The sequence below is a fragment of the Biomphalaria glabrata genome, chromosome 1 (genome assembly GCF_947242115.1).
Source record: "Biomphalaria glabrata chromosome 1, xgBioGlab47.1, whole genome shotgun sequence".
NCBI lineage: Eukaryota > Metazoa > Mollusca > Gastropoda > Planorbidae > Biomphalaria > Biomphalaria glabrata.
Window position 1 is genome coordinate 63,659,604 of NC_074711.1, and position 14,621 is coordinate 63,674,224.

General features: G+C 38.4%; 1 protein-coding gene across 4 annotated transcripts in view; it reads left to right on the plus strand.

Moving 5' to 3' along the window:
• Nucleotides 1-14,621, plus strand: part of LOC106074765 (uncharacterized) — a 113,469-nt gene that overhangs the window by 84,380 nt on the left and 14,468 nt on the right. For all 4 annotated transcript variants that reach the window (XM_056007415.1, XM_056007428.1, XM_056007420.1 and 1 more), the window contains exons 7-12: nt 1,842-1,975; nt 4,664-4,868; nt 6,419-6,588; nt 8,658-10,740; nt 11,265-11,394; nt 12,185-12,389. In XM_056007415.1, the coding sequence (XP_055863390.1) occupies nt 1,842-1,975; nt 4,664-4,868; nt 6,419-6,588; nt 8,658-10,740; nt 11,265-11,394; nt 12,185-12,389 (2,927 nt within the window). The remainder of the gene's footprint in view (nt 1-1,841; nt 1,976-4,663; nt 4,869-6,418; nt 6,589-8,657; nt 10,741-11,264; nt 11,395-12,184; nt 12,390-14,621) is intronic.

The window sequence follows — 14,621 nt, forward strand, 5'->3', positions numbered from 1 at the left end:
TAAAAGTTATATCTGCGTTGGTTGCAAACGTTTGACTGTATAATCATGAAAAGTAAAAGTTATATCTGCGTTGGTTGCAAACGTTTGACTGTATAATCACGAAAAGTAAAAGTTATATCTGCGTTGGTTGCAAACGTTTGACAGTATAATCAAAACCTTGCAAGAGAAGAATGTTCTCAGTTTTCAACTCTTTCGAAATGACAAACTCGAGAAGAAAGATTTGATTGTTTACTGTCAACATTTCATTGCTCTTCATGCAGACCAGAACTAACGCTTTGAACTCTTTTGCTCGTGGACAAATCCGAAACACAGACGAGTCCATACTAATACAGGGATAGCTAATTGAACTATCCACAAATGAGGAACTTAAACCAATGTTTGAACAAGGATACAATTAATACTGGTTACAAAAACAGATCCCAATTTTACATTATCAGTTAAATTAGTTGACTTGTATTCAGTGCCATTATGAAACCCATTAGATATCAGTTTTCTTAGAGATTTGAGTCGATCATAAACACACTCATTAATCTTATCACGTTCATACAAGTCATTATTTATTTTTTTACATTTTATTTGAAACAAAGGTTATAATTTCAATAAATACTTCTCCAACAAATTGAATTATTATAATTAGTAATTGTTATACTTTGCATTTCTGTAGCACTTCACTTGGACTGGTGCTGTCTAGAAAAGATCAAAAACGTTTAGGAACCCCTGGGTTATACTATTTCATATCGTCATTATGTTCGAATTACCATTTTGTTAATTGCTTCAATGTTCTCATGCGTTCATTTTGCTCTTTTTCATATTATGAATGTACTCATACTCTTTCATTTCCTAATGTAAATTTTATCACCATTTTGTTTGAAACATTATTTCGGTTATAGCATCAGCTTTTTAGGATTAATACTATTTATAGTTCCCATTCATGCCACCAGGATTCACGTCTTGCTACTGTCTAGCACAAACAAACAACTAATTGGAATCATTTGATTCTCCATGGCCCACCTCTGGTCACTAATTGTAGTCCAACTTGATTCTTCATGGCCCACCTCTAGTCACTAATTGGAATCATTTGATTCTTCATGGCCCACCTCTGGTCACTAATTGGAGTCAAACTTGATTCTCCGTGGCCCACCTCTAGTCACTAATTGGAATCATTTGATTCTTCATGGCCCACCTCTAGTCACTAATTGGAGTCAAACTTGATTCTCCATGGCCTACCTCTAGTCACTAATTGGAGTCAAACTTGATTCTTCATGGCCCACCTCTAGTCACTAATTGGAGTCAAACTTGATTCTCCATGGCCCACCTCTAGTCACTAATTGGAGTCAAACTTGATTCTCCATGGCCCACCTCTAGTCACTAATTGGAGTCAAACTTGATTCTCCATGGCCTACCTCTAGTCACTAATTTGAGTCAAACTTGATTCTCCATGGCCCACCTCTAGTCACTAATTGGAGTCAAACTTGATTCTTCATGGCCCACCTCTAGTCACTAATTGGAGTCAAACTTGATTCTCCATGGCCCACCTCTAGTCACTAATTGGAGTCAAACTTGATTCTCCATGGCCTACCTCTAGTCACTAATTTGAGTCAAACTTGATTCTCCATGGCCCACCTCTAGTCACTAATTGGAGTCAAACTTGATTCTCCATGGCCCACCTCTAGTCACTAATTGGAGTCAAACTTGATTCTCCATGGCCTACCTCTAGTCACTAATTTGAGTCAAACTTGATTCTCCATGGCCCACCTCTAGTCACTAATTGGAGTCAAACTTGATTCTCCATGGCCTACCTCTAGTCACTAATTCTAATTCCATGTTTTCCCCCCTTGTAGCCACAGACCCCTGCAAGTTGTCATGTCGTGCCAAAGGTGTTTTATTCCTCCTGAACCTGCCAGGGCGGGCGGAGGACGGTACGCCTTGCAATACCGGGATGTCCAGAGCCGTCTGCTTCCAGGGGACGTGCCAGGTAACTAGCTTATTTCATAATTTCTGCCTTGTGGGTAAAATTTATTTTATATCTACGGTGTGTTTTTCTTTAAGATCAGTGGAGCAGGTCGACTTGGACAAGGTCTCCAAACTCGTCAGCCAAAGAGAGCCAAATTTAATTAATTACAGAAATGAAGTTGACTAAAAGAGCCATTTAAAAAAAACAACTTTACTTGAGACATTTTGAATGGAAATGAATAGGATTTAAAGTACAATGTCGAGCTTATCTTTGCTAAACATGTCTTAGTTTGATACTGTCTGTACATCAAATAATACCTTATACCTTATTTGGGTATGACTATTGACATTGCGTTTTCGAATTACCGAATGTAAGGTATTAGGGTTAGGGTTAGCTGCATTAAGGAAACATTGCGTTTTTTTTTTAAATATTTAAATGTTTTCCCTGTTTTTTTTTTATTCGAAACTCAAGTCTCTAAGAACATACTCTCGATGTAATATTTACAACGTCACCGTATATATACACTATGTATATTGACAGTATATATCTTGACACTATGTATATTGACAGTATGTATCTTGACAGTATGTATATTGACAGTATATAGCCTAGTAAGCAGTTCATCTAGGAGAGGGGTACTCTGACTTCAAACCCCCGCTGCCTTGCGGTACTGAGGCTTCAGGAGACAACCTCGAGGGTAAATCAGGAGTGAACCCCCATAGGCGTTGGGAGTATCAGCTAGGAAATTCCCTCCAGCAGCTTCTGCAACTGAGTTGGTGCCAAATGTAACGCGATGCGCTCCTTTGGATCACATCAGCAAGGTCGAGAGAGGGATCATGACGCATGGGCCACCCATGACCCCTTTATCCAAGGCCCAGGAATGCGCCCCGGAGAGGAAACTCTGGTGCTGCTGCAAAGCGGCTAAAACAACACGGGAGCTTGATTAGCCACACCAGATTCTGCCCCGTCTCAAGATTAAGCCAAAGCCAGTGACTCATTTGGGCGCATCCATTGCCTTTCGAGACAAAAGGAGCCATATATATATACATGTATCTTGACAGTATGTATATTGACAGTATGTATCTTGACAGTATGTATCTTGACAGTATGTATCTTGACAGTATGTATCTTGACAGTATGTATATTGACAGTATGCATATCGACAGTATGTATATCGACAGTATGTATCTTGACAGTATGTATCTTAACAGTATGTATCTTGACAGTTTGTATCTTGACAGTTTGTATCTTGACAGTTTGTATCTTGACAGTATGTATCTTGACATTATGCATCTTGACAGTATGTATCTTGACAGTATGTATCTTGACAGTATGTATATCGACAGTATGTATCTTGACAGTATGTATCTTGACAGTATGTATCTTGACAGTATGTATATCGACAGTATATATCTTGACAGTATGTATATCGACAGTATGTATCTTGACATTATGCATCTTGACAGTATGTATCTTGACAGTATGTATCTTGACAGTATGTATTTCGACAGTATGTATCTTGACAGTATGTATCTTGACAGTATGTATCTTGACAGTATGTATATCGACAGTATGTATCTTGACAGTATGTATATCGACAGTATGTATCTTGACAGTATGTATCTTGACAGTATGTATATCGACAGTATGTATCTTGACAGTATGTATCTTGACAGTATGTATCTTGACAGTATGTATCTTGACAGTATGTATATCGACAGTATGTATCTTGACAGTATGTATATCGACAGTATGTATCTTGACAGTATATATCTTGACAGTATGTATCTTGACAGTATGTATCTTGACAGTATGTATATCGACAGTATGTATCTTGACAGTATGTATCTTGACAGTATATATCTTGACAGTATGTATCTTGACAGTATGTATCTTGACAGTATGTATATCGACAGTATGTATCTTGACAGTATATATCTTGACAGTATGTATATCGACAGTATGTATCTTGACAGTATATATCTTGACAGTATGTATATCGACAGTATGTATCTTGACAGTATGTATATCGACAGTATGTATCTTGACAGTATATATCTTGACAGTATGTATATCGACAGTATGTATCTTGACAGTATATATCTTGACAGTATGTATATCGACAGTATGTATCTTGACAGTATGTATATCGACAGTATGTATCTTGACAGTATGTATATCGACAGTATGTATCTTGACAGTATATATCTTGACAGTATGTATATCGACAGTATGTATCTTGACAGTATGTATATCGACAGTATGTATCTTGACAGTATGTATCTTGACAGTATATATCTTGACAGTATGTATCTTGACAGTATGTATCTTGACAGTATGTATCTTGACAGTATGTATATTGACAGTATGCATATCGACAGTATGTATATCGACAGTATGTATCTTGACAGTATGTATCTTGACAGTATATATCTTGACAGTATGTATATCGACAGTATATATCTTGACAGTATGTATCTTGACAGTATGTATCTTGACATTATGCATCTTGACAGTATGTATCTTGACAGTATGTATCTTGACAGTATGTATATCGACAGTATGTATCTTGACAGTATGTATCTTGACAGTATGTATCTTGACAGTATGTATATCGACAGTATATATCTTGACAGTATGTATATCGACAGTATGTATCTTGACATTATGCATCTTGACAGTATGTATCTTGAATGATTTCCTCAACAGCCAGTTGGTTGTGATGATCTTATCAACTCCAGCGCTGTAATAGACAAGTGCGGGGTGTGCAATGGAGATGATTCTTCCTGTAAAACAATTTCCAGCATCTTCACGAGCTCTCAACTTCAACGTGGCTTCAATGACTTCCTGACAATTCCGGCAGGCTCGACCAATATTAATATCACAGAATTACAGCCCAGTAGGAATGTATTAAGTAAGTTGAATGAAGTCCATTTTGGTCCACTACGAATGTATTAAGTAAGTTGAATGAAGTCCATTTTGGTCCACTACGAATGTATTAGGTAAGTGGAAATTAAGTCCACTTTGGTTCACAAGAAACTCTTAATGGGATATTTAGATACAATTATAAATCAATCCTAGTACGAAAAAAAAACACGCGTATGTTTTATAATGTAGTAAATTGGATAGAATAGAACATATGAATCATCAGTAAATACATGACACTTGTAGAAATTACTAGTTTAAGATTATAAGTCTATTCCATATAATATGTCTCTGTTTAAGAGTCACGCTTTCAGCCGATACGTAAGATCATACCAAAATTAAAGTCAGACGCGAGGTTCTGAAGTTTAACTTGAACACAGTGCTTCTTTACTATATAGTAGTTCTTCAAATCAACAGAACTGTCCATCTTTATCACTTCTAATATATATTTATAAAATTGACTGATTTGAGCCCTTTAATGTGTAGCGAAGCGGTTTATGTCACTAAGCCAGACACTCTTAAGAATGTACAGTTCAGAATAACGTCTGCATAGACCTGTATTAGAAATGTATTTTTAAATGGCGTGACAACTACAAATATCATGCCTCTGTGTGCATTGGGTGTACAAGATAAAAGAACTGTTTGTAAGCTATATTTTTAAAATGTTAAACATAGATCGTGGTGTATATTATAACACTTTAGAATGATTTGTGTACAAAGCTAATATCAACTCCCTCTGTCTGGTACAAAGTTTGTACATGTTATTTCTCCCACATCCATTCTAGGATCAAAGTGAAACAATGTACATAGACAAGACATGAGTCAATAAACAAAAGTACTCAATTAGACAATTAATTACTGGTAATTCATTATTTTTTTACATAGCAACTGGAGAAACTAATACTACAGTATTCACAGATATGGCTAAATTTGTTGGGTTTCGTCCCCTTAAATAATTGTTTACAGTGTTTCTCCCTCACGCATTCTCCGATCAAGTTGATGCTTTAAACAAGTATTTATTGTAACTAACAAACAAAAATACTCAATTAGTCAATTAATTATTGGTAATTAATTATTTTGTTTGATTTCGTATAAGGGAAAAAAAAAGTAACAGTTTTTAAGGAAGAAGTTCTTCACCTGAGATATGCTTTAGTTTATAAAATAAAACAATGTTCATATTTCACTTGTTTAATTCTTTTTATTGTAACTTTTGTTTAGTTGGCAGCTTTCAATTGAACGTCCTTGACATTGTTTAGTTGGCAGCTTTCAATTGAACGTCCTTGACATTGTAAAGTTTAACGTAAAAACTCTCCAATACAAACTTGAGCTAAGTAGTTGGGATTTTTTTTGGTGAGTGTCCAAAAGTAGCACGAAAACTTTCTCCCTCAAATATCTCCAAAAGAGATTGGACGAGATCGCAGAAACACTTGCTAAGAATGAGTGCATGAATGCAAACTGTACATTTAGTTTCTTTGAATGGTGAAGGAACTTCCCAGTCGTAGTCTCATATATGTAACTCTATACATTCTGGACTTTCAGTTGTCCAGACTTCCGGTGGTCAAACTATCATAGACGGAGATAGCAGTAGCCATGACACAAAGGATCTCCAGGCTGCTGGGACGTACTTTAACTACTTGGCCAAAAGTTCCGCCAATTTTAGAGAGTCGCTGACCTCCCCTGGTCCAACCAATATAACTCTTCTTATAAAGGTAATGTTTTGAACAAAATACGGTAAGAATGCCACTGGAAGAGGTTTCAGTTTTGGAACAATTTTTTACTTTTGGCACTGAGAAACCTTCAGTGTTGATACAATTTCATAATTAAAAAACATTTTTTTTTCTTTTTGGATCGGGTTAACGTATTTACAGACTGTGTAGTTGAGTACCACATATGGCGCGTCATTTGACTCACTCTGTAGTTTAGTACCACAATATGGCGCGTCATTTGACTCACTCTGTAGTTAAGTACCACATAAGGCGCGTCATTTGACTCACTCTGTAGTTTAGTACCACAATATGGCGCGTCATTTGACTCACTCTGTAGTTGAGTACCACATATGGCGCGTCATTTGACTCACTCTGTAGTTTAGTACCACAATATGGCGCGTTATTTGACTCACTCTGTAGTTTAGTACCACATAAGGCGCGTCATTTGACTCACTCTGTAGTTTAGTACCACATAAGGCGCGTCCTTTGACTCACTCTGCACTGAAGTAGACCGAGACCAACCGTTAGAGCAGGCATCAAAACTGACCTGCGATGTGGCAACCTGTGCACAGACCTGTGACGTGACAACTATCTATGGGTCTCCACAGCCCACAGGTTGTGACGTTGCAGATCAGTGTTCAGGCCTTCTAAGACGATTGGTCTCGAGTAGCCTCCATATTTGGTTTGTCGTAGATGATCTGTCTCTGAAATAAAAAGTCACTCCCACCCTTCGCTTCAATGACTAGGGTAGTTGAACTTGAAAGTCAACATTCCTCAGATTCCTGTCTTTAGTTAGCAGTTACTATGTAGTTGGACGTTAGTTCTTCTGTCAGAGTCCTGCCTCCTCTTGACCATCTTACCTCCTGTCTAAACACCCACCTCCACCTCCACTTGGTCAGTTTATTGCGTGCCATAAAGTCATAAGTCATGTGGGGAGAATGACCAGTAGGTACCCTATACAAGGAAGACACGACAGAGAAGGTCGAGAGCTGCTTTGATAACTTCGTCGATCACGCGATGGAAAGAGGTTTGATCCCAACTACTTGACAGACAAGCCATTCACTCGCCATGACAAGTACATACATAAGCACATCTCTCTCTCTCTCTCTTTCTTTCACTCTCTTTCTCATTCTCTCTTTCTCTCTTATTTTCGCTTTTATTCTCTCTCTTTCTCTTTCTCCAATTCTATCTTTCTCTCTCATTATTTAGCTATCTTTCTCTTTCACTATCTCTCTCACTCTATCTCTCCTCTCTCTCTCATTTTTTTGGCTTATGCCTCTTTTTTGGACTTGCGCCTCTTTTTTTGGGGCTTCATGCCTCTGTTTCTTCCAGCCTCTTACAGTTTTGGACACCTACCGCCAATAAATATTGGAGAAATTAAAGTCCCTCATTCTCTCTATCTTTATTTTTTTTATTTGTTTCTGCACCATTCTTTAACGTTCAAATACGAACAACTTGTATTCAAATAAAATACACATGGTCGAATGGTGGAGAGAGTTTTTCCCTTTTTAACGTTTGTACACGTTTTTTTTTCCTCTCACTTTCTATTCATATGGTAAATAATCAGGGCGGATGAAAATACATGATACCATTCAATAAACAAGAACCAATTAGTTAATCAATAAGTGGTAATTAATTAATTCTGGGTTTTATATAGAGAATGGGAGATTATTCCTGCAGTATTGAGTAATGATCGAGGTTATTTCTCTTACATAAACATTGTTTAAATTTTTTATTTATTTTGCATGTCATGTTTACAAGTTTATAACAATCAATGTATCTCCTGTATTTAAGACTTCTCAACATCACATTCAGAACATCTAGATTCTAGAACTACAACCACGTGATAGCGAGGGGGAAAAATGAGAGGAAGAAAAAAAACTTAATAGATTGAGCTCAATGGAGACCAATGAAGTGATGCGTGTCTAGTCCAGAAGGGGAAACAACTTTGTAGACGATAGATCCATACTGTTATATCTGAGCGGGGTATACAGTGAGCTCATATTTATTGTTTGTCTTTCAAAAACCTTATTGTCAATTTATGACTTGCAGAAATATTTTCTTTCTTCCAGCTGAATGTTCGGGATTTGAATCCAACCATATTTTACACGTTCAATGTTCCAAATGTGCTTGCCGACGATGTGTTGGGTCAGATCACACACCGGACACGACCTGAGGCTATCCCCACTGTCATCAAATATCGTCCTCAGCCTGTGGAACTCAGCGCAGATTCTCAAGCGGGAAGCCCTAGATCGAGTCCATTGGAAACGGCCCACGGGGTGCCCGATCTCCCCCGGAGGTTGAGTTTGGCGTTTGGTGACACGCCAGGTGGTACGATAGAGGAGCTTCCACAAGTGACAGACGGTACCACAACAGACTCGGTCATAAAAGACATTAGTGACACAACGACGGATGATGGCAATAACTCCTCTACTCCAGTCGCCCCGATGACAGACTTGCAGAATGTCACTGGCAGCAGACAGAACGAGACAGAAGATTCACTATTAGAATATGATCAGGCTCCACCAGGTACTGACAATGAATCTCATAGTGATTTAGAAGTTTCTACTGCCCCAGGTGGAAGGAATGGAGTTAACCAAAACGTGAACAGTGACAATGAAACTACTTACCACCTAAACAACTCAACTGACCAGGCGGACCAAAGTCTAAACATAGGCCCTGGTCTCATGAATGTCAGCTCAGAAAATGTCAATAATTTGAACACTAGTGCTACACTACACGACCACGTGACAAAGGATGTGGCACCGAACCATGGCACACAGACAGAAGATGGGACAAGAGAGGACCTCCTTCACACAACCATCACGACAACAACATTGAGTTCGACAGTCAGTTCTTCCTCTGACCAGGAAGAGTTCAAAAGAACAGAGTCTGTAACCATGGAGACACAAGGTATTGAAACGTTAGAAACAACAGCTGGTAACAATGAAAGTAATGAAACCTCGAAGAACACTTCTACGGAAACTAAGATAAACGGCGGAGAACATAGAGAGCCAAAGTATTCCCAAAATGACTCTTTTAGTTCAAAGCTTCCCCCAGAAGAACATGAGATACGCATAAGGATCCATCATCAAAAAAGTTCTAAAGATTCAAGACTAGACGGGTCACGTGCCGATTTCTTAACAAATGGACAAACTTCATCCGAACCCGTCATCCGAGTGAAGCAAGTGAAAAGAAAACATAACGGTTCCAGATCTCGCGAGATCTTTGACTCTAGGAGAGGATCCAGAGTACGGCATATCCAAGGGGATGAACGGGACATTAGAAGACAGACTGACCGTCAACGCGCGGAAAGGCAGCGCCAACTGCAAGAGCGTCAGAGACAACTCGAACTAAGACGTCGTCAAGTGCAAGAACAAGAAGAACTTTACAACCAAAAACTGAGAGAGTACAACGAGAGATTAAAGCAGAGACGAAGTGAAATAGAAAGAAGGCAAAACGCCAACCGGAAACACCAACATAAGAGTAACCATCAGGGGACACAACGCAACTCTCAGCACAATTCAGAGAAGTTAAGTACACAAAACAATCATCTTAACAGTAGAGGCTTCCCCCACAGCCCCGACTCCACAGGAAATGAAGCCATTAGCTCTTTCTCCATGTCTTCGGAAGCCAATCTGAGGCAACAGTTCGACAACAAAGGACCATCTTATAACGGAGACAACATCAATAGAAGCAACAGAGTCGTGCCAAATGGTGACAGTCGCAGAGAAAAATCTTCCTTTGGCAACGGGGGTCAGCACAATTCAAAAGATATAGATCTGGATGGTCAAGGCAATACTGACAGGGGTACTTCTAATCCACCTTGGTCAGAACAGGAAGATAGGTACAGGCACAAGGAAGCTGGAAAGGATGTGATAAGGATCAAAGTACGTCCTCCACCAATCAACACCAAATTTGTAAAAACGACCCCAAAGTCAGCGTTGTCAGGGAACGACCTCTCCATAGAGAGAGCACGTGACATCCAAACATCCAATCAGATTCCTTCTTCACATTACATTCCATCCTCAAGTGAAATTATTTCCAATAATATTTTACCCAATCAAATTCTACTTGAGTCTGACAGCTCCCGTCATGCGGCTTATGAGTGGAGGATTTCCGGTCTGACAGACTGCACTCACACTTGCGGTGGCGGTGAGTTCATAATTAAATTCAATTCTAGAATGTTCTCAAAAATGAATCCTGATATCTTAGTATGAAGGTTTAGCTTAATGCAATAAAACTCTTTGTTACAAAAAAAAAATAATCTTATAAACAAAAAACGTAAACTCGGTGCCCGTGGAGCGATTCTTTATCTGGGGTACGATTCTTCATCTGAAGTACGCGTCTATTTAGGGGTACTTTGTTAACATTTTGAAGGTACTTGAAACGAAATGTATATCGTATAGACTAAAAATAAAAATGTAATCTATAGATTGGTGTCGAATGTATACAGGTTTTTATGTACTTAAGTGAAGAAACTTACTAAGGAAAGCTGCTTTAGTGGTGATATCGTTAGAAATATTTTAAAAAGTAATAAAAGAAAGAATTACAAAAAAACTTATCAAGTGGTTAGTGAAATAGTTTGAAAAGAGATTGGTGCAGTGGAAACTGAAATTTAAGTTTAGAATCCATTAAGTACATTTCTTCATTTGCTTTCGCAAACATTCTATTTTTAGGAGCACAGAAAACTGTTATTGTCTGTGTCGAAATAATGTCACAGGCAGTTGTGACAGATGACAATTGCAGACATGTCATTAAGCCAGAAGTTGTCACACTTCCCTGCAACAAGAGACCGTGCCCAGCAGTGTAAGTACATTTCTATGTCAGCAGTGAAAGTACCAGCAGTGTAAGTTCATTTGTATGTATACAGTACAGATATATTTCTATGTCATCAGTGTAAGTACATTTCTATGTTTGCAAAGCAATCCTGCAACACTCAGCCAGGCAACATTCCCACAAGCAACATTCAGCCAGACAACACTCCCACAAGCAACACTCAGCCAGGCAACACTCCCACAAGCAACATTCAGCCAGGCAACTTTCCCACAAGCAACATTCAGCCAGGCAACACTCCCACAAGCAACATTCAGCCAGGCAACACTCCCACAAGCAACACTCAGCGAGGCAACACTCCCACAAGCAACATTCAGCCAGGCAACTCTCCCACAAGCAACACTCAGCGAGGCAACACTCCCACAAGCAACATTCAGCCAGGCAACATTCCCACAAGCAACATTCAGCCAGGCAACACTTCCACAAGCAACACTCAGCCAGGCAACACTCCCACAAGCAACACTCCCACTAGCAACATTCAGCCAAGCAACCATCTCACAAGTAACATTCAGCCAAGCAACACTCCCACAAGCAACATTCAGCCAAGCAACACTCCCACAAGCAACTCTCAGCCAAGCAACACTCAGCCAGGCAACACCCAGCCAGGAAGCACTTAATTCTTTCAGACAGTGGTTTATTTCTCTGTGATTATGACAACAATAACATTGACGTGATATGACAAGATTAAGTTTTTCTGCTAAATTAATGAAATTGCTTTACTGTTTTTTTTTTCTCCTATGTGAATACTTAACGTTGTTCTCAGATGGACACCTGGTTTGTGGACTCAGTGCTCCAAGTCCTGTGGTCAAGGAGAACAGACCAGGATCCTCACCTGCATGGCCCGTGTCTCGCCTACTCTCAACTTGACCATGTCTTCAGACAGCTGTGAGCAGCAGGTCAAGCCGCCAACCAGTCAGCCGTGTAATGTCCAGCCTTGTACTACATGGCATGTAAGCAACTGGACACAAGTAAGTATTTTGCTAAACGATTCTGTCCAGTCTTTTTCCTCTCCTTACTTATCCCCCATGCGCCGCGGTATCGTTCGGCTACGTCCAAAAATAGGCCCGCTACGAAACTTCTTGCCTAACACGAAGAAGATAGCGATCTTTGAAAGACATAGGGACGCTATGCATAGCTCACATTGAAGTATCTGCATCTCTCACCTCCTTCTTCATTTGACTTTATTAGACCTGCGCTCCTTTTCCTAAGCTTAAGTTTCCACTGTAGACACCTGTAGAAAGTCTTTTTGCATCTCAAAGTTTCAGTCCGTGGGCGTTAGCTGGATAAGGGGGATGGGAAACAGGGCCGGCCTTAGGTAGTTTGAAGCCCTAAATGAAAATTAAAAATAACATAAAAATCTATATCGAAATCAACCAATATGATTTCGACAGAATCTAACAAGTAAATCTGAACTTTTATAAAATATACATTGATTCTTGGTAGAGATCTGTATAGATACTCTAGCAGACATATAGCAATAGAGCTTTGCTAGGTTTTAAGATTTTAACTAAGTTACGATGTTGTTTTTTCTCTAAATTTTTTTTTAGTCCCTTGCAAGACCCTCACCAATCGGAGCCCCTAGGCAGCTGCCTAATTTTTTTATGCCTTAGGCCGGCCCTGAGTGGAGGTGGTGGGCAAGTTGTTGTTGTTGTTTTTTTTTTAGTTTTTTTTTATAGCTCAGAGAGACGTCATAATCAAAAAGATTGAGAAACAATTTGAGGGGAGGTAATGCAATATAATTTCGCAAAACCTATGATTTTCATTGGTTGTTGCTCTTTTTTGTTTATTAAGATCATAGCCTTAAACCTAAATATACAGTTAAAAAAACAAACTTCTCCATACGACTATCTCTAATGAATCAAAATAGCTCGACATGCAGGGCCGGTCTTAGGCCACTGCAAGCTATGCGGCCGCAGTGGGCCACTCACTTTCATAGGCCCCGTGCGATGCGAATTGTAGGTGTACATTATTAAATTAAACCATTTTAAATTATTATTAAAGGGTTCCTGGAATTCTCCTGAAATTATAAAATATAAGAAAATGTCATGAAAATCACCTGAAAGTATTATAATCTTCTGAAAACTGATGCAAATCTTAAAACAGACAAAATTGTCCTTTCGATGTGTCATTCAATATGGAAAACGCCAGTCCTACTCGAGATTAAACAAAATGGCATTGTCAGAGTATCAGCTTTGATTTAATAAAAATGTAATAATAAGCCGAATTTTAACCAAAACAAGAACTTCTAATACTTAATTACTTAGATAGCCACTAGCATACATATATAGATCTAATCATCTAAATCAACCTCTTATATATATATATATATATATATATATATATATATATATATATATATATATATATATATATATATATATATATATATATATATAAGGCAATATTTTGCGAGTCGATAGTAAATCTAAAAGGCAGATCTGATGTTTACATGTCTTTTGTTGGAAAACTACTATCTACTGTAGACGGCTAGTAAAGTTAATTTAACAGTGATTTTGTACTTAGTAAAGTAGGTGAATAAAATGCAAAGACGAATTTATGTTCTAATGCAAAAACTTAATTTTCACTTATTATCCTTATCAAAACCCAAATTAGGCCCCGCGAAATCTGTAGGACCGGCCCTGTCGACATGTTTAATTATTACGGTAGCTTATTTATTGGAATTGTTCCTACATGGAGGCATACCCATAAATGGCTGCCTGGTCGTCCGGTATACATTCTGGACCATTGGCGTAGCTACCAATGTGCGGGTGGTGCGGGCCGCACAGGGCACCAAGTGGAGAGGGGCACCAAAATTCCCACAGTGTGTATTAATTTCCTATTTCCCTGAGCGTTTTAGTAAAAACGACAAATTGTATGGACACGAACAAACATAAACTAGTGTATTTTAAACATGAACTAACGATTTATAAACAAGTCATGTCGCTATTTTGTTTCATCTCCTTGACTATTTCTTCCATACAATCTAAGCTATAGAACAGTTTGAATAAATCTAATTTACTATATTTATTTTGGACACACGGTACATGTTGTTACTACACTAATCGATGCTTTGTAATATAAAGAAGAAGAAGAAGATAGGCCAACTTTTTTTTTACTTCATTGCTTAGTCCATTGGTTTAATCTAGATATTGAGTTTACAAATATATTTCTAAACAACTCTAGCTTTAAACAATTGTCTT